At 40.2% G+C, this 24,456-nt stretch overlaps 1 protein-coding gene across 1 annotated transcript in view; it reads right to left on the bottom strand.

Moving 5' to 3' along the window:
• LOC117397837 (lysyl oxidase homolog 2B-like) overlaps positions 1 to 24,456 on the bottom strand; it is a 57,485-nt gene that overhangs the window by 6,654 nt on the left and 26,375 nt on the right. The window contains exons 6-10 of the mRNA XM_059013507.1: positions 18,606 to 18,789; positions 13,687 to 13,838; positions 9,579 to 9,746; positions 7,794 to 7,959; positions 4,562 to 4,802 (exon numbers count right to left, since the gene is read on the bottom strand). Coding sequence (XP_058869490.1) covers positions 4,562 to 4,802; positions 7,794 to 7,959; positions 9,579 to 9,746; positions 13,687 to 13,838; positions 18,606 to 18,789 — 911 coding nt within the window. The remainder of the gene's footprint in view (positions 1 to 4,561; positions 4,803 to 7,793; positions 7,960 to 9,578; positions 9,747 to 13,686; positions 13,839 to 18,605; positions 18,790 to 24,456) is intronic.

Below are 24,456 nucleotides of genomic sequence, written 5' to 3'. Positions count from 1 at the left end.
ATGTGTTTAACAACGGATAGCCAGCATTAATGGGAAGGATTCAAATTAAATTACACCATGATAGCATATGACTCACGCGCCAGACTTTCATAATCTTGAAGGTATTTTTCAAACCCGCAGATAACTTCCTTTGTAACCAACATCTTGAACCTTAAAGTCATGATCGATTCCAAAACTGCTATTCAGCAGTGTCGTTGGGGTTAAAGCATCTCACTGGCTGCAAACAATGCCAGTCATTAGACAAAGCAGCTGGTTGGTTACTGACAGGAAAGAAGTTGTTGAAAGGGGTGGGGACTCTCCAGATGAAATTGCCAAGAAAGTTCAAGGCTGAAAGCCCGGCTTGCAAATGTAGAACCAGATATCATGTTTTAAAATGTTTGCTAAAACAGGTATGGATGGTGGCTCACCGAGGACATCGGGGAAGAAAAAAAAAAGTGTTGTGTCAAGATACTTTGAAACATTGAGATCCTCAGATCATTTATCTTGTGATCTCGACAGAACACATTCTACTTCTTCCCACTGTCCTTAATGAGACACGTTTCAGAGGGGCTCCCGAATGGCGCATCCAGTAAAGGCGCTCCTCGCAGGATGTGCCCTATAGCCTGGAGATCGCTGGTTCGAATCCAGGCTATGTCACAGCTGACCGTGACCGAGAGTTCCTAGGGGGCGGCGCACAATTGGCTGAGCGCTGCCCGGGTAGGGAGGGCTTAGGTCGGCAGGGGAATCCACGGCTCACCGCGCATCAGCGACCCCTGTGGCCGATAGGGCGCCTGTGGCTCTGCAGCGGAGCCGCCAGATCTGTGTTGTCCTCCGGCACTATAGGTCTGGTAGCATTGCTGTGGATCTGCAGTGCGAAAAATGACGGCTTGGAAGGAGCACGTTTCGGAGGACGCGTGTTTCAGACTCCGTTTCCTGAGTCGGCGGGGGGGTTGCGAGCGGTGAGCCGGGGATACAGATAATAATTGGGCATGCTAAATTGGGGTGAAAACCGGGGTAAAAATAATTGGCGACGACTAAATTTATAAAAAAAAAAAATAAATAAATAAAAAAAAAAAAAAAAAAGAAAAAGACACGTTTCAGATCTCTACAGTGAATGGATGTGGACGGCATGCAAAAATCTATGGAATTATTTTGGTCGGCTACAATCCCTTAAGAAGGTTTGGTGGGATCTGAAACCGGAGCTTTCCTTTTGGGGTCTTCGGAGTCATGACTCAGGGTCAACCAGCTACTAAACTGGACCTACTGAACAACTGCTCCAGCCGGCTGCTGACCTGTGACCTGGGGGGTCAACACCCTAGGGAGCAGGTGCATCTCCATGCCAACGGGCCGTCTCAGGCACCAGCCAGCGCCATCTCATAACCTAGGAATGGAATGTTTACGTCTCACATTGGATTATTTAGCACAAATGTGCCTTTCATTAAAAATATGCTGGCACATAAAAAAAAGTTTTTGAAAATAAAAAAAACATAATATTGGTTTGGCTGGTCTGACCTTAAAGAGTTCTTCAGCCTCTCTCTCTCTCTCTCTCTCTCTCTCTCTCTCTCTCTCTCTCTCTCTCTCTCTCTCTCTCTCTCTCTCTCTCTCTCTCTCTCTCTCTCTCTCTCTCTCTCTCTCTCTCTCTCTCTCTCTCTCTCTCTCTCTCTCTCTCTCTCTCTCTCTCTCTCTCTCTCTCTCTCTCTCTCTCTCTCTCTCTCTCTCTCTCTCTCTCTCTCATGTTTACATTATGTTTTAAATGTTGATTTATGGAAGTCAGGCTTTACTTTTTTACTGGATAAGTATGAATCTCCACCAAACATAGTTTCAATAAATAAGGCATGTGCAAAAAAATGAAGTGGAATAACAGTTAAGTTTCCTAAGTTGTAATGACACGGTAAGGGAAATATGCACAGCATTACGGTAGTCTGAAATATAACTATTATTAGCTCTTCTTGCTGGGCTTTCACTGTTGGCTTTTAATAATATGGCAGCGTTTACAAATTTAAGAGTGTCCAATTATGTTTCCTCACTAGCATTCCCCCACAACAGCTCAAACCTGCTCCCGCCTGACTCACCCTGCACACCAGGCGAGCCACTTGGGCACTTCAGTCCTCAGTACGAGTAACAGACTTGAAAACGGTGAGGAAAGAGCTTTTTATATACTGTGCAGAACAGACTGTGCCACAAGGAACTCGTTTCTGAACATCATAAGCTTGGAAAGGCTTTAGAACAATCTTTGGAATTCCTTTCCAGCTCTGAAGATAAGAATGTATCACAAAATCTCACTTCACACCAGCCCACTCCCCTCAAAACACATAAACACAATCATCAAAGGAGGACCGCACAAGAAATCTGGACTGACTACCTCACAACTGCATGGCCTATCGCACTACAAATAAATCTCAAACAGATATTCCCAAAGCGATTTGAAATCTCGTTCAATTTAGGAATGGTGGAGAGATATCTAACACTGCATATTATCCGAAACATTGGGAGATTAAAACGGTAAGACAGAGGAAAGCTAGTTCACAAGGCATGTGGAATCGTACATCTGATTAAACTGAATCTGTATTATTTACATTTTAAATACACTGTATCCCCTGTAGAGGTAGCGCACGCGCACACGCACACGCACGCGCACACGCACACGCACACGCACACGCACACACACACACACACCTATATAAAGAGATGGGCTTCAATGAGTTACAGGAAAATAATTCCAGCTAGGGTTTCTGTGACGTCATAAATTACGAGACTGAAGGTCAAGTTTATAAACTGCCACAGAAACCAGAGATGGAATTGTTTTCCTGTAACTCACTGAAGAGGATATCTATTATTTTTTTATAATACATGGATACCCCTGTGATGCTAATATTAAAGAAGACGAGGTTCAGCAGTACAGTTGTTGTTTTTTTAACGTAGTGTTTCAGTGCTGTACAGACATTCTGTGTCATTATCCGTTTCTCCAGTTTCTCTGAGATACTACTGTGGTATTATGCCTTTTTTTCGAATGGCTCAGGATGCAAATATATATATATATATATATATATATATATATATATATATATATATATATATATATATATATATATACATGCCACATATAATATTTAACACATGTTTAAGGAAGACTTTAAGAAATGTCAGAAAATAAGAGGCAGGATATAGGAATACAAACTAGCTAGTGATAGATTGATAGATAGATAAATAAACAGACAGACAGACAGACAGACAGATGGGCACGTGGAACATTCTGATTTTGACTTTCTCTTTAAGGTCTTTAACTGCAGTTACAACACGTTGTTGGCTACAGTTCAGTGACTGCTCCAAACTTGTTTAAGTTAACTTCAGTTAGGATTTGAAACAGAAGGAATCTGACTCTAACCATAACAACCCACCACACAAACAAACACGTCGCCGCTCACGAACATGAAAAAAACGAACTACAGTTAACAACTCCAATCATACGGCGCGCCCAGGATTACAAAATTAGGTTCAAACGACTGTGAAATCGTCTTGTTGCTCGTTGCAATAGTTCAAGAGGTTGCTATAGTTAGAGCAGAGATTTCAAAAGCCAACTCCCCATCTGATAGCTATGAGCTGTAATTTAAAATCTAGGAGGATATGACCATCCATAAGCATATACCGAAATTACCGACAGATGGTATATATTTTAAATTGTCCATATGATTAGAGGGATGCAAGAGGGAGTTGCTTGCTGCATAGCCCTAGTTGTTGTTATTGTACCACCGCAAACTGATGCTCAACCTCTTTACTGTACTGCGGAGAAAACCGTATCATCAAAATATGCTTTAAGTTGCTCAGTGCTTTCATTTGCGGCATTAGACATTGTATCACAATTGACTGCATTTGTTGGTTTGCAAATTCTTAAGACACACGGTACCCTTGTCTATGATGTCCCATTTGCAAACAAGCTTGCCCCTTCCAGACACATCTGAATCTTGACGCTGTATAACTGCTTGCACCTCTTGATGCAACATGAAACAGGTGCTGAAGAATCTTCTTAACTTTAAAAGAGTTTAAACAGTTTGCTTTGCCTCAGCCTTGACCAGGTCTCAACAGGAGATGGTGGAGAACTAGTTGCATGATTTGTATTGCACAGTTCACACACTGCTGTAGAAACATTACTCTACGTCAGAGGTGGCCAACCCAGGTCTTGGAGAGCCACAATGCTGCAGGTTTTCTGGCTATCTTTAAATCACCAATAGCTAAAGACATGGAAAAAAAAAATGTTAGTGTTGACCAATTAAAAAAATAATTGGTTGAATTAAGTAATTGAAAACTCTGGTGTAATGAAAACCAGAAGACCCTGCAGCTCTCCAGGACCAGGGTTGGCCATCCCTGCTCTGCATGATCACAGTTACGGTTTCATACAGGCTCCTAGCACTAACTTGGGACTTCTTTACCTAAAGCACCTACCCAGTGCTAATGCGGGTCTGTGACACATGTCCGTAGTGTACAGCTTAACCCAGGGGTGTCCAGTCCAGGTTTAACAGATAATATTGTGTGATTAACTACGTCAAGGTCTGGATGGCGGTTCTGTTCCCCCTGCCGGGCTCACCTGTGACAGTCGTGCCAGACCCAGGAGTGGCGCCCAGCCTTGGGTCGGAAGTCGGACAGGCCGGTGTTGTGGATCTGGGAGGAGAAGCGCAGGAGGCGTCGGTAGGAGTTTGCGGGCGTGCTGGCGGCAGTGCTGGACAGACAGTTCTCCTCGTGGGCACACTGCAGCATGAACATGGGCCGGTCCTCTATGTAGGTCGTAGCCTCCACTACATGAGAGTTCAGCACCAAGTCCGGGGCGGCTGCAAACACAGGACCGCAACAATGAGACCAGGGCTTCCCAAACCCACTGCCTTCTGGATTTACTTCCAACTCTCAGTTACTTAATTAAACCTTTAGTTGAACCAATAATTTGCTTAATTAGACCTTTTTAATTGTTCTCAGCTCTTAAACCATTGGAGATGTCGAGTTAACTGTAAAATGTTATAAGTCACTTGAAATCTGCAACTTTTTAGGAGCTGAGAACAATTAAAAAGGTCTAATTAAGCAAATTGTTAGTTTGAGTAAGGGTTTAGTTAAGTCACTGAGAGCTCAGTTGGGATTAAAACCAGAAGACACTGGGGTCCTGAAAACCAGGTTTGGGAAGACCAGAATAAGACCCTAAGAATGGCTGCTTAGCAAGACAGCACACCATCTACTGCAGCGGTGTCCAATCAATCACAGGCCCGGACAGTCATTCCACTCCAGGTTAAACAGGTAACATTATATAGACAATTACTCCAGGGTCTGGATGGAGGTTTGATTGGTTTAGAACAGAGCTGGAACAAAGACCAGCAGGGGAAGGGCCAGCTTTGGCCAGCCCTCATCTACTGGGTGTTTTAATTAACTTGAGCTGAGAAGTTGCAGGATATGCCATAAGAAAAACAAAAAATAAATAAACGATGTGAATTTTGGTAGGTAGCTACCAAAGATTTTGCTAAAGAGGTGTGGTGGACACTGAGGATTTGGGGAAGGGGAGCTGTCATAACATGTCAAAGGTGGGTAAAATGTGACAATTAAAATAATATTTCATACCATTTACATGTTCCTAATATAACATTTCTTCCCAGTTTATCTGTGCTCTTTATGATTGACCTATGGGGTTCTTAGTACAACACCAATATCTTTAGAAAATCAGTTTGAGGAGTCTTTTCAGAAGCCATAGTGATAGATAGCAGACATGACAAACAATGAGCAGAAACAACAATATAACAAAGCGTTGAGAAACTCAGTGTTTTGACCTCTCTAAAGGAGTTTAAACATCAAAAAAGGATATCTATGCAGCTGAAACATGTTTTTGTTTTGGCCGATGCTGCTAAATTGTGCCCAGCTTGTCAGACGGACGCACCAAACGACAGCCCACCAGGCTGTGGTACTACATGTTTATAGAGCTCAGGATGCTCAAAAGCCTGCTATTGCTGTATGACAGCGATACAGCACTCAAGCAGTCACTGCATCCTGAATGATTTACAGCTAACGAGGAAACCACTGTCTGGAAAAAAAACACTTCCAAAAAACTACACATGAGAGAAAACAACCCCAGCAAAACAGCAGACGTAAGACGTGGGCATCCAAACTATTTCCTGTTTTCAATACGATTATTCATTTTTATCAGTATCACACATGCTTCACTTACTCTGCTTTACGTGCAGGTGCGTCTAATTTTTCATCCAAGCCCTGGAACGGTGAAAAGTCTCTTTCGTTGTATAGTAACGTAGAATTGAAACATCTGATCTAAATGAGGACACACCAATGCATGGAGTAATGTAGGCATTTCACAAATGGAAGTGAAATAACCATAGAACTATGAACGTTAATCCCTCAACACTTGTTGTATAAAGATGTCCACCTGCTGGTTACACTGTACTGTACAGCTATAGACAAAAGTTTGGCATCCCCCTATAGAATTAACAAATTTTGCTTCATAAAGTCGAAAGAAACCTGGTGAGTAATGTTACGTTAACTTATTGAATTGCATACCGCTTTGCAGGTTTTCCTTATACTTAATGGAAAAACTGACAAAAATTGAAAATACTGTACTCTGACTTTTGCAACATCATTTTGTAGTTTCTTTGATTACATGACATTATGTTCATATAGTGTTGTTCATGTTTTGTTTTTTTTGTTTTTTAATTATGTCTCGTGCCTAAGATTCTAGGTAAAGCAAAACTTTTGGCCATAGATGTAAGTTGCATGGGCTGTCAGATAAGCTGTCTTTGGATAACAATGGGCTGACCTATCCCATATTAAGTCTGTCAAAAATGCCCTCTTTATTTCAGTTAAATATCCCGGTTGAAGGTTTCATGTAGAAGTTAAAGGAAAAATTGGTATAATTACAGTAAGTGATTACGACCTTACTAAATGAAGCCTTATCATTGCACAATGGAAAAAAGCGCCCACTAACATTTATACAAAGGAAGTGCTGTTGTCTAGCCCTGTTTGGATGAAGCCCTGCCAATGCTTATTTCTACAGACCGAATACACCAGTGTAAAACCACACTCCTCCAAAGAGCGCCCACACACAAGAAACTACATCAGGACCCAGAGCTGCAGCTGATTAGAAAGCCAGCACTGGATTTAGTGACGTATTTGTGGTTGGTAATGTTATAAAAAATGGAGCGCTTACGATGATGTCACTTTGGGGGATTTGTCTCATAGGATCTGTCTTATGAGACCAGCCTGATTATTTGTGCCAAGCCTGAGAGATCTTTTTGCTGTGACCCTGTGATCTTTCAGCTCTGGAATCACATCTTAATAATATAATAAGGTAAGGATTGGAAGGGAGATCTCCAACAAACACAACCTTAAACGGACACATTAGCTACATTTTGCATAATATTTATTGTCTTACCTGTTTAATATCCTGTATTTGTTTTAAATCCATATGCTTTTTGGTAAACAGGTCACTATGAGTGCCTCAGTGACTACAGGAAATAGTAAACCCCACAGTAGGATTGGGGCGTCAGTTACATTTTCTATTATTGACTATCAGCTAAAAAGGATTATCTTAAAACATGTTTTTGCTTCCATTAATTGGGACTTTCTCTGTAGTTAGTACTTTTCTCCCTCCCACACATTTCTACTTTTCGCTTGTTGGCTTTTTAAAACTATACCACTGTTCTCTCCCACACCAGAGAGAGGACTAAATTGAAGTCTGGTTGAATTACACGGCACCTAACAAACTCTCCGCTTAGGGGACTGTCACAAACATAATCAAGGTTAGAGTCAAGAAGGAATTGCAGAAGGAGACTTACTTTCAGAACAGGAGACCCCGGCAGCGAAGCGCGCCCCTCCTTTAGGACAGTGGAGGTTGGTGCCGTGGTGTTGGCAGTGAGACAGTGACATCTCCGTCCCTGAACACTTCACCCCGCTCATCACCACGTCGTCTGCCGTTACCTCCCCGGGCCAGTACCACGTTTCCTGGGAAACGCACACAGGAAAGTCTCAGGGCAGGCTTATCATCTCTGTGGGTCCTAAGCCGAAGGTAAGGATTGGAAGGGAGATCTCCAACAAACACAACCTTAAAGGGACACATTATTTACATTTTGCATAATATTTATTGTCTTACCTGTTTAATATCCTATTGTGTGTGTTCTCCATCATCCTCTGTTGGCGTTGTTATTTGTCATACTTTCTATAATTATTCCATACAAAAAATGCTTCTGGAAAGACTCCACAAAGCTGCGGGGAAGCACATTAGTGTTGCGCAGGACATTATGCCGTTAAAACATGTGCAGCACCGATATGCTTCCTCAATGCCTTCAGAAATCTTTTCAGGCCAGTATAAAAATGACCACTAGGGAAACTTCTTCTCCTGAAACTCTTTGCTATGCAAGTTATAAGGGTCTACCCAGCTGTAGTGCTGCACTGCCTCTTTATACCAGTTAGGGGTGTGCCGATACTAATTGCCCTAAGAAATGTGAAGTCGTTAGGTATTAATTAAATGCGGTTTCCCTTGTTTGCACAATCGACAACAATCTCACAGTGTTTTTAATATAGAACCTGTCGTGATCAAACCAACTAAAACTCATTTATATCTTGAAGCGATTACTTGTCTTTTATGCTTTTTATATGAAATAGTTTTTACTTCTCTTTCTCTCGAAATGCATCATCTCTGCAGTGCATTGTGGGATTGTAGTCCTGGGCATTGTCACTGATTAAACTCCACAAAGAAATACAAATCCCAGTTAGCTGTTCAGTCAGTTTTATGCGATGAATCAGCTGCATTTGATTTTTATTTTGTGACACACTTTGATTCTCAGTTTAAGGCAGTAAAAACGTAAGCGCCCAGGATGAGAGGAAAATACTCTTCCAATCGGATTTAAAAACTCTACCGACACCCGATTACACTCTAAACTGGATTCTGTTATTTATTTATTTATTTATTTTCATATGGAACTCATTTCCACATCTGTTCAAAGTTACCGAACTAACTTGTACCTTGTGGGAAAGATGTAATAGATTTTTCATGTTTTGTGTAGCAGTGCCTTATTTTTTATTTTTTAGCTTGCTCTGGATGGAGGATCTTTTAAAATTGCAGAACGGGGAAAGTTTTTCCAGACAAGATTCTGGTCTGTCAAAGCGATTAAGAAGTGAGAGGGGGGGGCTCAGACTCCAGCAGGGCCTGCGTTTGAACAGGGGGGTGGGATTCAAAATGTACAGACTGCTTGAAAGAAAGAGGAGACTATGGGGGGAGCTCGAACATGTTCAGCTATGCAGTGAAAAGGCTTTTATATAAGCTTATTTACTTATATAAGCTAAGTCATATTAACTTACTTACTTACTTACCGTATTGGCCAACAGCCCTCTTTCCAAGTCCATAAGATGTACAGTCTTGCCCATCTCGACTGAAACTGACTTCCTAGTATACATGTCAGGAATGCCATTCGAATAAGAGTTTGTGCAAAGCACATTGACACACAAGTCATAGATACAGTATTGCATGCTGATCTGAGACAATCGCCCCTGTGTGGCTGCTGCTGTGTCCAGGGAGTCGTGCTCCTTTAGCAGAGAGGCTTTATCGAGACCCGCAGACTCACCTGGAAGGCGTGGTTGGCGAATCCCAGGCCCAGCTGGCGACACACTACCATGGCCTCCACGGTGCCCCAGCCCTCGCTGCACACCGTGCCCCACTGCAGAGTGCCGTTGCGCTCCGCTAGGACCTCCACACGGCCCTCAAAGGGGGAGCGCCCGCCGTTCAGACGCACCTGTGGGGACAAACACACCCATGAAGACCAGCCATGTGTGACCCTGATCAACTAACCAAACTTTCACCCAATCCAGGTTTTAATACTAGCTTGTTTAGTCACAGTGTGTATAGCTAACAAGCTCAGGGGTGTCTTATTAGACCCATAGTAAAAACAGGAATGGATCAAACTGCTATGCAATGGGAGTCTTATTTCCATCCCTGCGGAATTGTAACAATGTACATAAAAAGGTTTCCGTAATTCGTTTTTTTGACTTTTTATTAATCAGACATTACAGATGAGGAAAATCGTGGGTTAGATGTTAGGAATCAGCCGTGGGTTTGAGATGTTCCCATTGCACATGCCAGGGAGATGAACTCACCTCAATATTACGAGGTCTGGGCTGTAAACAGTATACCGTTAACAGCAGCTGGCTTCAGGGAAAACCATGTAATGGATTTTTAGAAGCACATATAAATTAGGCTGTTTGTGTGCCGCTACATCACACTCCTGTACTGTGCTGAAAAGCCACAGTTTTAATGAAGTGAATAAGAGGTGCGTAATAAACGTGGAAGCTGTGGCTGCTCACTCCAAAGGCGGCTGATAAAACTTGTCGGAAACACTAAGCTCTAGCCCTTAAATTAGCAGATCGATTTTGTTTTTTTGCCGTGTGACTCTAGAAAACAGAATTCACTTTAGTTAACATTTCAGCACAGCAAATTGGTTATTACCGCAACTCTGAAGAGAATATGAAGTTATCCGAGTTGAGAAAATGTTACTGCAGTATGCAGAGGTACGCACAAGGCAAGTAACACTCTAAAATAATAAAGATAGATTTTGAAATAATGATCATTAGATTTTGGCACAGTTTAAGTAAGATATTGGTGAATTTAGTGGCCGATGTTACTGTGTTTAGTCTAAACTATAGTTTGCGTATACATTTAAAACGGACAACCCTAGCTTTAGGTGGCATCTAGATTAATGACACTTAACTCAGAACCGTACTGGCACACTGAGATTCAGTGAGATTCAAATGAACCACCTCTTACTAGCAGTACACAATGGACCTGTATTTTAAGGTACAAGTCTTTCCAGTTACTAGACAGTTTTCATTCAGAATGAATGAAAAGTGCGTCTTGTCCTTGCTTTAAAGCTGAGCTTATTATGCTACACAATGAGATAATAACAAAAGGGTTTTGGGGGGAAATGAGCTGCATAGTAAACAAAGCGCAGAAAGGAGGCTAGGGGTGGTGACACAATGAAGCAACCCTTTTTAAAAGCGACTTCACCTGCCAGGGATTCCTAATGGAGCCGCGGGAAATTCCACTGCAGCCATTATCATCCAATAAGAGCACACCTGGGGGCACTGATGCCTGAGGTCAAAGATCAATGTAACCCAGCTCAGAAATGCTATTATGCCATTGTCTGCATTATGAACGCGCTGGAGTTTGTGAACGATTTAATAAAAATATATATATATTTTTTTGTATAAGCCCATTAAAACAGCTGTGACCAAGGCATTCGTTTAAGATGAATAGCAATGAACATTAATCAGCCAGTTAAACTGCAGGATTTTTAAACACATTGGGACATATTTTCAAAGCGTTTCCTCCATTCTTTAATTTTTTGAAAGGAGAAAAAAAATCACGTCATGCGAAATTTAAAAAAAAAAAAACGTTGAAAGTGCTCAAGGAGGACTTGAAAACATATAACTTAGTTGTTTTGTAAAATGAAGAGGCAGTTTGCCTTTAAAAAAAAAAAATAGGAGTTCATTAAAGACTGGAGTTAATGCTTTGAAAATACGTCTCAGTATAACAAATAAAAAGCCTTGGTATTAGTTAGAAGTAATCCAAGTTTATACAGCTGCTGAAGGTCTGGTAGGTGCTTATCGTCACAAGACCAGCTGTACCACTGGTAATGTGAGTGTCCAACGCTATAAAACCTGACAGCACTATAGTGACCAAACAGGCGTTATAGATCATGTGGAAATCAGATTTATTCCTTCCATTTCAGAAACCTGTGAAGTCGTTCTTGAGTAAATCCCAGGTGATATCCATTTCAGAATATGTTATAGGTGTCTTAAGTTCTTAGTTACGCTGTTGATGCAGTTATGAATTTGGGGCGAGTGATTGTTCAGCCCTGTGCATTGTATAATTATTGTTTTAGAAGACAAATCAGCATCTAATCAAGTTAATATCCCATCCATAACTATAGTGGTACATTTAGAGTTACAATGTGTAGTATTTCTAATCATGCAGAACAGTAAGTTGTATTGTTAAGTAATTAGTAATTAGCTAGTTGGTATTACAGGTATTCAAATTGAATCTGCTATATTTTTGTTGTATGCAGCTGATATTCGGTTTATCACCGAACTCACTTAAGGGGTGAAATATACTCCTTACATAATTTTTTAGGAATTGTATAGGTCCTAGTGCCAAAAATGCTCAGTTACCTTACATCTCTGTTAGAGACATGTAACTCTGCCTGTGCAGGAAGATCAAATGATGTGCCTACTTTGAAAATCCCTAAACTGAGATCTAATATGGGCCAGCGTGCCTTTGCATATCAAGCATCTTATCTTTGGATTATTGCATTCGAACATAAAAACAGCCTCTACACAACCTTTTAAAATCACTTGTAAATGTTTGTTTTAAATCTGACCGGGGTTGCAAATCCTGTAAATACTGACTGCGACCAGGATCGTGCAAGTAGGAATTGCTCTATCTTTTATGCTTTTATTTTGTATTTCTGTTTCTATGATTGGTTGAAGTGTTTTCAGCCCTGTTTGAATGCTTTGTCTCTTTTTGCCATTGGTTTTTATAATGTTATGTCTTGCCACCTTCTCCTGCCAGGACCCCCATGTAAATGAGATGTATATCTCAAGGGATCTATCCTAGTTCAATAAATACATTTGATATTTCAATCTGAAAAAATGTGGCACAGCCAATTCTCAAAATGAAGTTCTGCCAATACATGTCCAAGTGAACGGAGTGAACTACTCAAAAACATTGACTCCATATGGTCAAACAAGAGACGTCTTTTATAACAAACTCTTAGTAATTCCTAAATTAATTAATAAATGAAGTGCATGGAATGATGAGTCAACCAAACTTTGTTAAACAACTTCTGTGAGATCTTGGGAAGAAGGCTCTGTCCTCAATATAACCCTACATTATTTACACTTCTGGTTATAGATAATGGTAAAAACAAAGGGCCAGTTGAGTTTGCTCACTCAATAAGAAGCACACATTCCATTGACATAGAATCACAAGCACTAATGCTGCTTAATGAACAGTCTGGAAGCTTGCTACTCTGTTCTTGACCCCTTAAGGTCCACAAGGAATTGAGTGGTTGTTCAAACAGTTCTTAAAATACATTTGAGAGCAAATTTTAAACCCTGTTTGGTGCACATCATTTCAAAAGTAAGAAAGTTAGCATAATTTGTGGGACATAAGAACATAAGAAAGTTTACAAACGAGAGGAGGCCATTCAGCCCATCTTGCTCGTTTGGTTGTTAGTAGCTTATTGATCCCAGAATCTCATCAAGCAGCTTCTTGAAGGATCCCAGGGTGTCAGCTTCAACAACATTACTGGGGAGTTGGTTCCAGACCCTCACAATTCTCTGTGTAAAAAAGTGCCTCCTATTTTCTGTTCTGTACATTCGTCCCTTGTATCTTAAAGGGTTAATTCAATCGTTGCAGTCGGATGCACAGGGGAAAGGATTCCTGATCAATGCAAAAATCTGCAGTGGCATTGCTCCTAAAAATAGCATAGGAGGCTGATTATTCGCTGTGTTGTCTGTGCTGTACATGACTAAGCTAGTTAGTACTAACAGCTGTATTTTATGCAGTGCAGATGCAGTGCACAACACCACAGTGGAATGTGTGCACATCATGTGGCACCTCTAACTAGAAGTGGTTATTTGTGAAGTAACAGCAGTGCTATGCAGTGCGAGACTGACCCTTTCCTGGAAGCCCATGGCCGGCACATTGCACCTCACTCCGGCATCCTCCTCATGGCTGCACCCCAGAGACTCCTTGTTGAAGAAGCACTCTGTGATGGACTTCTCGAAGCCGGAGCACTCCACCTCATTCATGTGGACCGGGCCCATTCCTGACAAACACAAAGCACAACACAAGGGGTTAGAGGGGGGCCATTCCCAAAGCTCAGAACCGGGACACATACATTCAAAATACTTTTAAAACTATACCAGGTTTTTTTTATTTTTATTATTGATGAATGCTTCTTATTTGAATAGAGTGATTGTTATCACTTACTGTTTTAACATGAACTGCTACACAACCACTGCTCCTTCTCTTTCCAATTCGTGGCCACGTTTATTTTTCTAACCCTATGTATTGCTATTTCTACCCTTAATTTCTATCATTTTGCATGCTTTTAATTTAGTATGTTAACCGATACGAAAAATATTACTCATTATTAAGATTGCTGATTGCTTATGTAATTAACTCAAGGCGTGCTATCTGGCTCCGTTGCAAAGCGGGACATTAAGGTTTGTGGAAAAATGTTGGGACACCGGGATAGTTGAGGGGAAAAGGGGACGGTCCTGCTAAAACCCTTTCTTGTACAAAATGCATCTTAGATTATAAAACTGGCTTTGGAGGAATCAAGCTGGCTCTACACTCAAGCAATCTGGTTACAGGACTAGCTGGCTCTACACTCAAGCAATCTGGTTACAGGACTAGCTGGCTCTACACTCAAGCAATCTGGTTACAGGACTAGCTGGCTCTACACTCAGGCAATCTGGTTACAGGACTAGCTGGCTCTACACTCAAACAATCTGGTTACAGGACTGTCCACACATTGGCCACAAGCTAGTGGTTGGAAAACAGACATGTATAAAATCTTACTGGAGATGGTGGCTTGACATTTTTCTCTACAGCGAGCAACACTTTGTTCTTCCAAATGTGAACCTGGCTTTTGAGACGTGAGAGGAGAACAGTAAATCATTGCTTGCAGACTTATTAGGTCCATAAAATGGAATAAACTGTCAGGCAGCTTTTTTTATTTATTTTTTTTGGCAACTTCTGAAGCAATACGTTGATTGTGACTTTTTTTTTAACGCCTGTTTAGATTAAATAAATTAACTCCGAAGTTCACAAAACCAAAATCTGTTTAGAACTACTTTTCAAACAACTATGTATCTCAAAAGAGTGTTTGTAAACTCTAAAAACAGTTCATTAAGAATTTAACCAACATATTGACAGGGAACCAAAAACATTACCCTACAGAGGCCTCTGCACACTTTCTGCAGGCTGTTTCCTGTCCATGACGTGCAATGTCTGATGTAGTTCTTTCATTTTGATTGGCTGGAACGCTTTCAAATAAAACCAATGGAGATATGAGAACACCTCTGATTGGTTGGCACACTGGAGTTGTCTTGGAAACATTAGAACCAAAAGGGTGAAACGCTGCGGAACACCAATGGTTAACCCCACGGAATGATCTCATATGCTAGGTCCACTCCACCGCAAGAGTCAAAAAAGGCTATTTATTAGGATTATCGTGAATCTGTAGGAGGATTTCTTTATGTTAGAGGGAGGCTAATGCACTTGGAAAAAGCTCAGAAAGCAGCAGGAACATTTGGTTACATAAAACTCTCTTTTACTTTAAATTAACATTGCACATGGGAAATGCTGTATGAGCTTTTCCATGTATCGAATTTCACCACGGTTGCTGTTCTAATAATTACATGCAATTCACTGCATTTTTCCCCTTGTAATTCATGATTGTGCTTCCATATGTTTTCTCTATACCAAAATATAGTCTTCGAGACAAACCAGATAAACGTTTACCATAAAGCATAGCAAGGTGTGAGAAAGCATAGTGAATACATTGTAAAGAGTAGGCAAGCAGTATAAAGCATATTAAAAAAAATGGCAAGCCATGGTAAAGTATGGGAAAGTATGGGAAAGTATGGAAAGTATGGGAAAGCTGCAAGAATAACATGCACAATTACAGTGGTAGGTACTGTGGGGCACCCTGAAATCTATTTAAGTGCTACATGGTCCCCTTTCCATCACAGTCATGACAGTTGTTAAGAAGGCTGCACAAAGATCCAGTCTTTCTGCACAGCTAACCTGCCTTTGTGCTACATATTTTCCACATACCAAACATCAGCAGCCCTCCCTGCCTGACCTTGCGAGGCCAAACCAGGCTGTTATCAACTCACTGCTGTACTGAGCAGCTCGGAGACCGCTGTGGAGCTCAATCAGCCTGCAGAGGGAACAATAAAGCCCTCCACCACTGGGGGGCTCTCAGCATGCCCCAAGAGATTACAGGCATTCTTAAAGTGCTGAATCAAAGCAAGAAGCTACAGCTCTGACCAAAAGTGTTGCATCACTTAGAATTTTAGGATTGATTGATACATCATTAAAAAAAGAAACTATAAGAACATAATTCAGCTCATTTATTCAACATTATGTAATCAAAGAAACTACAAAATGATATCGCAAAAGTCTATCGGAAGCCAGTAGTACACTATTTCATGTTAGATTTCGTTAAGTATCTGGAAAACTACAAAGCGGTGTGGAATTCAATATGTTAACGTCACATTATTCAGCAGGTTTCATTCGACTTTATGAAGCAAACTCAGTTAATTCCATAGGGTGATGCAAAACATTTGGCCGTATTCCTACGTAGTGCAAGAGATTATGTTTCTAGAAGAGATGCATTGCCTTTGAACTGAGAGAACGAGAGGGGACCAAGGCTAAAGTAAGCAAGGACTTCTTTCTTGGGTTGCTGTGCAGTCATTTCTCAGCCATTCTTCTGTATTCTTTATTCAACCTCGTTTTGATCAGTCCATGTTCAAGTGCTTGGAAAAGGAGTTCAGGAGTTGCTCTTCAGTTCTAGTGCCTGCCACAGACATGTGTAATATAGGCTAGATCAAAGTGTTTGTCTTATCAGTAAGCAGCTGCACCATCTAGTGCCAGCAAAACTAAAAGGAAACTCTCGAACGCTATACTAACACTGATCTAACCAAAGTTACATATATCAGCTGGAACTGAAGAGCTGCTCCTAAGCTTGGGTGAAAGTGCATAACACAAACTTGAGTGTGTGACAATTGCTCATGACTTCGGGTCATTTGGAAGTTTTATTTATTGAGAACATATGACAGAAACGCCCCGCCAAAAAAAACTGGCAAGTTCAAATGGACAGTCCAACTAAAACAGCTCCTAACTGATTTCTGCTGTGGGGAAAAAAGAAGCTTGTGCCTCACACAGCTACAGAACATGCAGTTCCATAAGCAGACTATACAGCTCGCTCACATTTCTTATGGGTTTCTGTTTTTGCCTATCATCATTTTGGGAAGCAGACGCTAACATCTGTTTTTCTGAAACGACAGGAGGAGTGGATCAAAAGAGTGTCGAGTTGCGTTTTTCCTTTTAACTGAGCCAAAGCTTGGCTTTTTTTTAATTTGCTCCATGATTGATTGTTTTAGGACATCTGCTAAATCTATGCAGTTATGTATGTTTTGCTTGTTTTGACACTGCGGTTGTCAGGGCAAATGACGAGGAGAAAACCCCTGTAGGTTGTGGTTCTATGGCAAGGTCTTGGTTGTGTTTATCCTTTTATAAAGTGCATTATTTCACTGAGCAGAAGGAACTATAACAAACTCACCACTCATTATTTTTTTACCCTGCAGGGGAAGAAATCCCTGGTTAGGGGTGACTTGGAAAAGTGCTTATCCGATAAACATAAAGCCACAAATGGTCAAATGCATGAGACTTTTTAGAAATTGTTTAAGATGCCAAATTAAAAGCTCCTACAGGAGTGTGCAAATGTATTACACAGAAACTGAAATTCTCACATCCAGAGGTACTCATGCAGGTAGGTCTGGAAAGGATATCAATGACAGATCTTGAGGTGCTCTGGTAAATCTCAACAATACTGTATATCTGTACAACAATCAACACAAGAGCAGCTATCATACTTAGAATTTGCTGCTAGTCTTTTATGTAACACACATCAAAGGTTTTCTTCGTACGAAAAAGGGTTTAAGTTTCATAGCTGCAGGTTTAGTCAAAACAGGAAATGAAGCTGAGATTCAGTAATTGCACTTCCAGATTTATTTGATTTTACAAAAGTGGTAAAGTGATCTTGTTTTTTGGAAATATTCCTCTGTAGTTTAGAAGTTGCAGTGCTGTTAACACTTCTTGCTAGCCTGTCAGGGTGAAGGTTTACAAATCCTGTTTTGGTCACAACTCGCCTAATTCTTGTTGCATGAGGTGATGTTAAATAATCGAGACCTTAAACTTAACATACATCATGCAGCCTGTCAAAAGAATGGGCTGGGACAGGTGTGTCTGAACTAGAATATCACTGGTTCAGTATTAGTCCAGTTCAATTAAAGAACCTGAAAGCAAAACTGCCTACCTGTAAAAATGCAAATCTTTAGCCTTGAAGAAACGTGCAGCTCGGTCAGATTCCAATACTGTGAATTTCCGAAAATACCCCTACTGTGCTGCATATGGATCTGAACATAATAGGCCTTATTTTCAAAAGGCACAACTCGAGTGCGCTTAAGAGAACGCCGGCTGCTGTTTGGTTCTAGTTTTGTAAAAAAATTAACAGGTGTTTTACCTCTTTTAATAAAAATAGGAGTTCATTAAAGACTTTAATTAATGTCTAATTGAGTTTTACAGTGGGTAAAACACTCAGGAGCGGCCTTCTCTTTATTCCGACATTACCAGTCTGCAATAAATGTTGATTTTGAATATTAGGGTAGGAAAATATTAGTTTTTTTTTTTAAACTACTTCAGAAGCAGTAATTGAATGAAAAAGTAACATACTACTCCGGCAATGATGGCAACCACAGTTTCTGGTAAGACAGAAAGCCCTCCCCCCAGCCCCTCCTACCTTGTCCCAGCACACCTCCTGTCAGGTACTCTTTGGCACTCCCAAAGCCCAGCTCTCGACACACCACGCCAGCAGAGAGGAGATTCCAGTTGTCGTCACAGATGGTGCCCCACTCTCCTTTCTTCAGCACCTCCACCCGCCCTTCGCCGATGTTGGCTCCTCCCTTCAGCCTCACCAGGGGTTGCTGTGCAGAACAAAGACACACAGCTTACAGGTTGAGGAGAAATCCAATAAACCAGGCACAGGGTTACCATATTTCCAGTGTGAAAAAAGGGCCTTTTTTCCTTTCTTCTATTCACTGACGCCGTAGCAACTCTGAAGCTGTTAAAACAACAGTATATAATTACACCATCATAATTTAAATATCTGTAAAATCTCTGTTTAGTCAACAGTTTATCGGATATATTGGTTCACGCTCAAAATAATTCACAGGTTTGCAATTAGACTGTGTTGAAAGCAAACTGAAAGTGAAATAGAGCGAGCACTGTACTGTACGTTAAAAGGTAAAACTAAGAAGACGCTTAGTCAAGCAGACAAACAAGGCCATCGTAAATCTGACCTTTACAATTTATGATTGAGTGTTTCTAAATTAATTATCAAAACAAGTGGGGTCTATGACAAAAAGTCTGGAAAAGATGCATGATTATTCCAGACAGCAGACAGACAGACAGACAGACACTCTAGTGGCTGTAAAAAATGCCATTCTATATGATATCTCTTACTCCTATATTTCTTACATTCACCTGATGCGGAGTGTTGCAGAGGCGTTCGTGGTACTTGGAGGTATTGCTAAAGCTGAGCTTCCCAGATAATAACAATAAAGAAAAGAACGCAGCCAGCAAGGGAATTCCATGGTCACGGAACACTGAGCCAACAGAACGGAATCTGAACAGAGAGCCGTCTTGCAGCGAAGGACAAATCACCTTGGATGATAGCACAAGGGCTTGTACAATGCATTAGAAACAATGTGCTTCATGTTTTGACATACCAATCTTATCACATTGATATGAACTATTAATACACAACGGGCTTACTTTGCAAATGGATTACATTGCTGGCTGTGCTCTTGGTCCTGCTAGGATTTATTTTAGGCTAAACTTACAATGTTTCTTTCTGTAAGGGTGCTAAGATATAACCTCTGACCAATGCTACACAACTTGGAACGAATCAAGAATATATGCAATGATTATGAAGATCATTAAAGGAAGATACTGTATATTTCATTGTGAGTTAGAGGTATTATTCAGTATGTTCAGTTCAGACAGCATTCAAAGGTAATCAGTAACCAATAATGGGTGGGATTATGTTCCCACTGTCTAAAAATGGCTTGGCCACAATTTCAATGGCTTTTCTAAGCCAGTCTGCTTTCCTCCAAAGACAATAAAGCCATGGCAGGGAAGTATGCCAAGCATGTTCAGCCCTGACTCGACCAGCCACGGAGGTCCTGAGGAAGGGAAGGGGAGATTAGCGTCTGGACACTCACCAGAACACTTCCTCCAGCCTCTCTGTCTGGTACCAACTGTAACTGGCTTTTAGAATTTCCCCTTGTTAACAATAAGCCCATGGTATTGTCCCTCGCACACAATCTCATTCTTAATCTAGCCTGTTCAGAGTCTTCAAATCTACTACAAGAAACAAGCTAGCATACATTGATCAAGGCATTACATCTATTGTAATATATGACAGCTCCATCACTCTGTTGCAAGTTCCACAGTCACGATGGGCAAGCCCTTAGAAAAGTTTGCCACGGTTTTTTTTTTCAGTTTTACCATTCTTTTCCCATGGTTATACTACGCATTTATCATAGTTTATCTTGGTTTGCCATGTTTATTAATATGTTTTACTATACTTCACAATGCTTACCTATGCTTTATCATGCTTTCAGCATGTTTTATTACACTTTTCTATGCTTTTACTATCGGAAAGTGAGGTGCTTGGTTGGCAGGTGCCTGCGTTTTTAAAGTCTCTCTGGGTCATTCTGTATACGATACGAAGGAGTGAAGCAGTATGGGACACAATAAGAAAGAGTGGTAGAGAGATTAGAGACAGAAATGTCTTGCAGCCTGCAACTGAACCACACTATTTTCCTTGGTTATTTCAACATGTGAAATCAGAGACAGCGACAAGAGTAGAATTCCATGAGCCTTGCGACAACATCGCTTCCCCACTTCAAACTGGCCAAAAGGAAGGCAAATGGGAATGTATATAACAGTAGCTGTTACATGTTTTAAATAAAACACAAGGAACGTTATTAGCAATGATTTTGATCTTTAAGTTTTGTCTTTGTAGTTTTGTTACCCTACATAAAACTTCACACAAGGCTGGTTTGTGTGAAAGCCAACACACAACAGACTTATGTTTTATTTAGCGTTGTGAATAGAGTTTAAACGTTAGCCAGAACATACAGGCCCATATTTTCAAACCGTTTCCTCCATTCTTTAATTGGCTTTTAAATTACTTTTCTGACCGATTACAAGCATTCCCAGTATGTTAAAAACTCACACTCCTAGTTTGAATGGACAGTTTTCTTTCTTGGTTTGTCAATAATTCTTATTGATCTATAACAGTGAATTCCTCCTTGGGGAAGAGCACCTAAGTACACCCTAAAGGGTATAATGAGGTCGTCCCATTAGGCTTTTCAAATAACAAGGTGGGAAGGTAAACACTGAGAATGAATTGGCCAGTAAACAGGGCTGGGGGACAGCAAGGTGATGTATAGCAGCTGCTGAAGGAATCCATATGGGAAGAGTGTTTTGTGCTTTAGGAGACTGTTATGATTGAGAGGTTTCCTAGCTGCGCTCCGCAGTTGAATTATGGTTCAGTGGCAGCGTCAAAGTGACTGTGAAGGATTGAAACTGCACAGCGCACAGGGTTTAATGCTACGGAAGTCAATTTTCTTGTGAAAATCATTAGCGTGGAGTTTTGTTTCTGAAAACGAATGGAGGATTGCATTTAGGCAGTCGAAATCAAGATGTTAGAAAATGCTGGCTTTAAGAGAAATTTGATATTTATTGAACCAGCAATTAGTTTCGATCTCTTGTTTTTTGATGCTTGCAGAAATGGTTTTATAACAAAACAAAACAAAAAAAAAATTGGAATCTATATTTCTCCACCTCCTGGCAGTGTCATCTAATAAGTGATGGATCTAAGCACAATTGGAGCCAAGATTATGAAAATTGAACATCTAATAGTGCATGTGAGAATCTACTGGGAAGAAATGAGTATAGATTCTTCAATCTTATTCCTATTAAAAACAAGTATTTCTAACACCAGCTGAGCCCTGTGGAAAATGTGGTACATTCCTTTTTTTCACAGCTAGCTAGAAAAAAAAAACTAGAATACGTGCAGCATGTCAGATGTCTGCAGTTATGTCATCTCATGAGGGGGCGTTCTGAAAGGTGTGGTTTAGTCTGGAACACCAGTGAAATTCTTCAGGAGAGGCTGAGAGTTACAACAGAAGCTCAAGACTGCCAGCAAAAAAAGAAATCCTCATTTTTATTACTTATGAAAGCATTGCATTTCGGGGACGTTTAGAACAGCAAGAGTTTCCATCTGCATTTGCCTAGTAAAATAAAATTAGCAAGCACGGTAAACAGCTTCCACATTGACATTCTGGTATTTAAGTGTTGGATATCGTTTACGTTTTTAGCAGCCATGGAGAAACTCATTTTTAATAAACAGACAATTAAAAATAAGAATTCACCAGGCAGTCTTGAATGCTTGTGCAAAGTGTTTTTTTGTTTTTTTTTACTATGACTTTCCGTTGATCTTTCTTTAAAACGAGGCCCATTCAAACTGTAAAAATAACAACTCCATGTTTCTCAAACTAACCACGAACACTGTTATTAGCGCATGTCAGTCACTTTCCCCTCAGTATTCAAGTTTAGCTAGGAATTGAGGCCCCCACTCTCAAAAGCTGCTGCTGTCTACAGTACTTTTAGTTTATTATTCACATGTTCCGCAGACTGTATCTCTTCCAAACTTTCCAGTGGAGCTTCAGAAAGCCCTACACTGACGATGACAACGCCAAGAAGGAAAGTATATATATATATATATATATAAGCACTGCATAGCTTTGGTTACCCAGTTACCCTCAGTTTACAAATCATTGTGGTTGAAAGTTTCCTGGCACAATTTAAACTCTCTGTCTCTCTCTTAACCCTGGAATTTTTTTAATGCACGCGTATTATTCCATAACAAAAAAACAAAACTCTTCTTGTACACTGGGAATGGATATATAGTCTAGGGCTTGACTAAAAATATGTATTACGCATTTATTTATTTTACTAAGAAACGAATACATTGAAATGCATATGTACATTTACATTAATTTCCTTATTATTATCAGTAGTAGTAGTCTTAGTAGTATAGTAGTAGTAGGGAGGAACACATTTTCACTTCCAAGTACTATAGTCAAGACTAAGAAACTGATTCAAACGAGTATTCTGGGCCGTATGTGACTATGCAATTCACTGCTTTGACAGCTGTGAACTGTTTCTGCCTTATCTGAACTTGTGCCATAGCCACAGAGAACACTGTGGACTTGAAACTAATTGCAGAATTCGCCCCAAGCACTGTGTATGAATTCCTGCTCCTGATTTCGTAGACAGATGCCAAACATTCACGAAAGCTGTATATTTGATCTTTATCCATAATTTTCAAACACTCAGTCATAGTCTTAGGTAAAACTATAGGAATCGGCTGGTTTCCCTCAGACTTAAATCGTGGATTACATTGCCTAAGGTAAGGCTAATCGGGGTGAAACCAGTCAAGCTGAATTTATGAAGGAGGCTGATTAAAAAAGTTTGCCATTCATTAAAAAACCTAAGAAGAGTTTGTACTATTTAATAAAAAAAGACTTATTAAGTTACCCCTTAACATACACAAGGAGCTGAGAGCTTGTTCAAACGGTTACTTCTTAAAATACATTTGAGACTCAAGTATGACGAAGATGAAACTGACAATTTGGATGACCTGTCTGTACATTTTAAATCCTGTTCCGTGCACCTCATTACAAAAATAACTATGTTAGATATCAAACTTATTTGTGAGAAAATATAGAAATGGCTGTTATTTTAAAGTTGCTTTTGATGGATAAAATAACATTTTGTATTGATCCAAAAAAAAAAAAAAATCAAAACTGACTTTGAAACAATAAAATGAAATCAGGTTTTGCTGCTTGTACAGCTCTGGCCAAAAGTGTTACATCACCTAGAATTTTAGGATTGAGACGGAATTATATATATATATATATATATATATATATATATATATATATATATATATACACACACACACACATACACACTGCTGTGCAAAAGTCTTGGACACATTCAGGAGTTACAATATATATCGATGTTATGAGCATCAACAATTTCCTCAAAGCCTCCACTACTGTTTTCCACGATTATAACAACTTTGACTGTTATTAATGCAGCTTAGTTTGGGTGAGAAGAAACCAAGCTTGTCATTTAGCAATCTTTAATTAATCAGAATCTTCAAAAACTTGTGATCACAACAACTCAAAGAAAACTATACGTGAGCAGCTGATACGAAGTCTTGTAGTAGCTAATCCATCACATTTACCCAGTGGATCTCAACAGGGGGGGCACAAGAAACGTCAAAAAAAAAAACCTCCATGAAGCAAAAGCTTTTTTTTATTTAAAATGTATACATGACATGACGTTTTGTAGATGGCGTGGGTTGATTCTATTCTACACCCCACCCCCCACCCCAAAATGTGCAAAATGTCTAAGCAGTGTAATAAAAACATCATGTAATCAAAGAAACTTCAAAATGGTATCGCAAAAAGTCTACCGGAAGCCATATTATAATAGCAGTGCAGTCACTA

Source organism: Acipenser ruthenus, chromosome 46, assembly GCF_902713425.1.
Source record: "Acipenser ruthenus chromosome 46, fAciRut3.2 maternal haplotype, whole genome shotgun sequence".
NCBI classification, from domain to species: Eukaryota; Metazoa; Chordata; class Actinopteri; order Acipenseriformes; family Acipenseridae; genus Acipenser; species Acipenser ruthenus.
The sequence above is the reverse complement of the archived record's forward strand: the minus strand, read 5'-3'. Positions and strand labels throughout refer to the sequence as shown.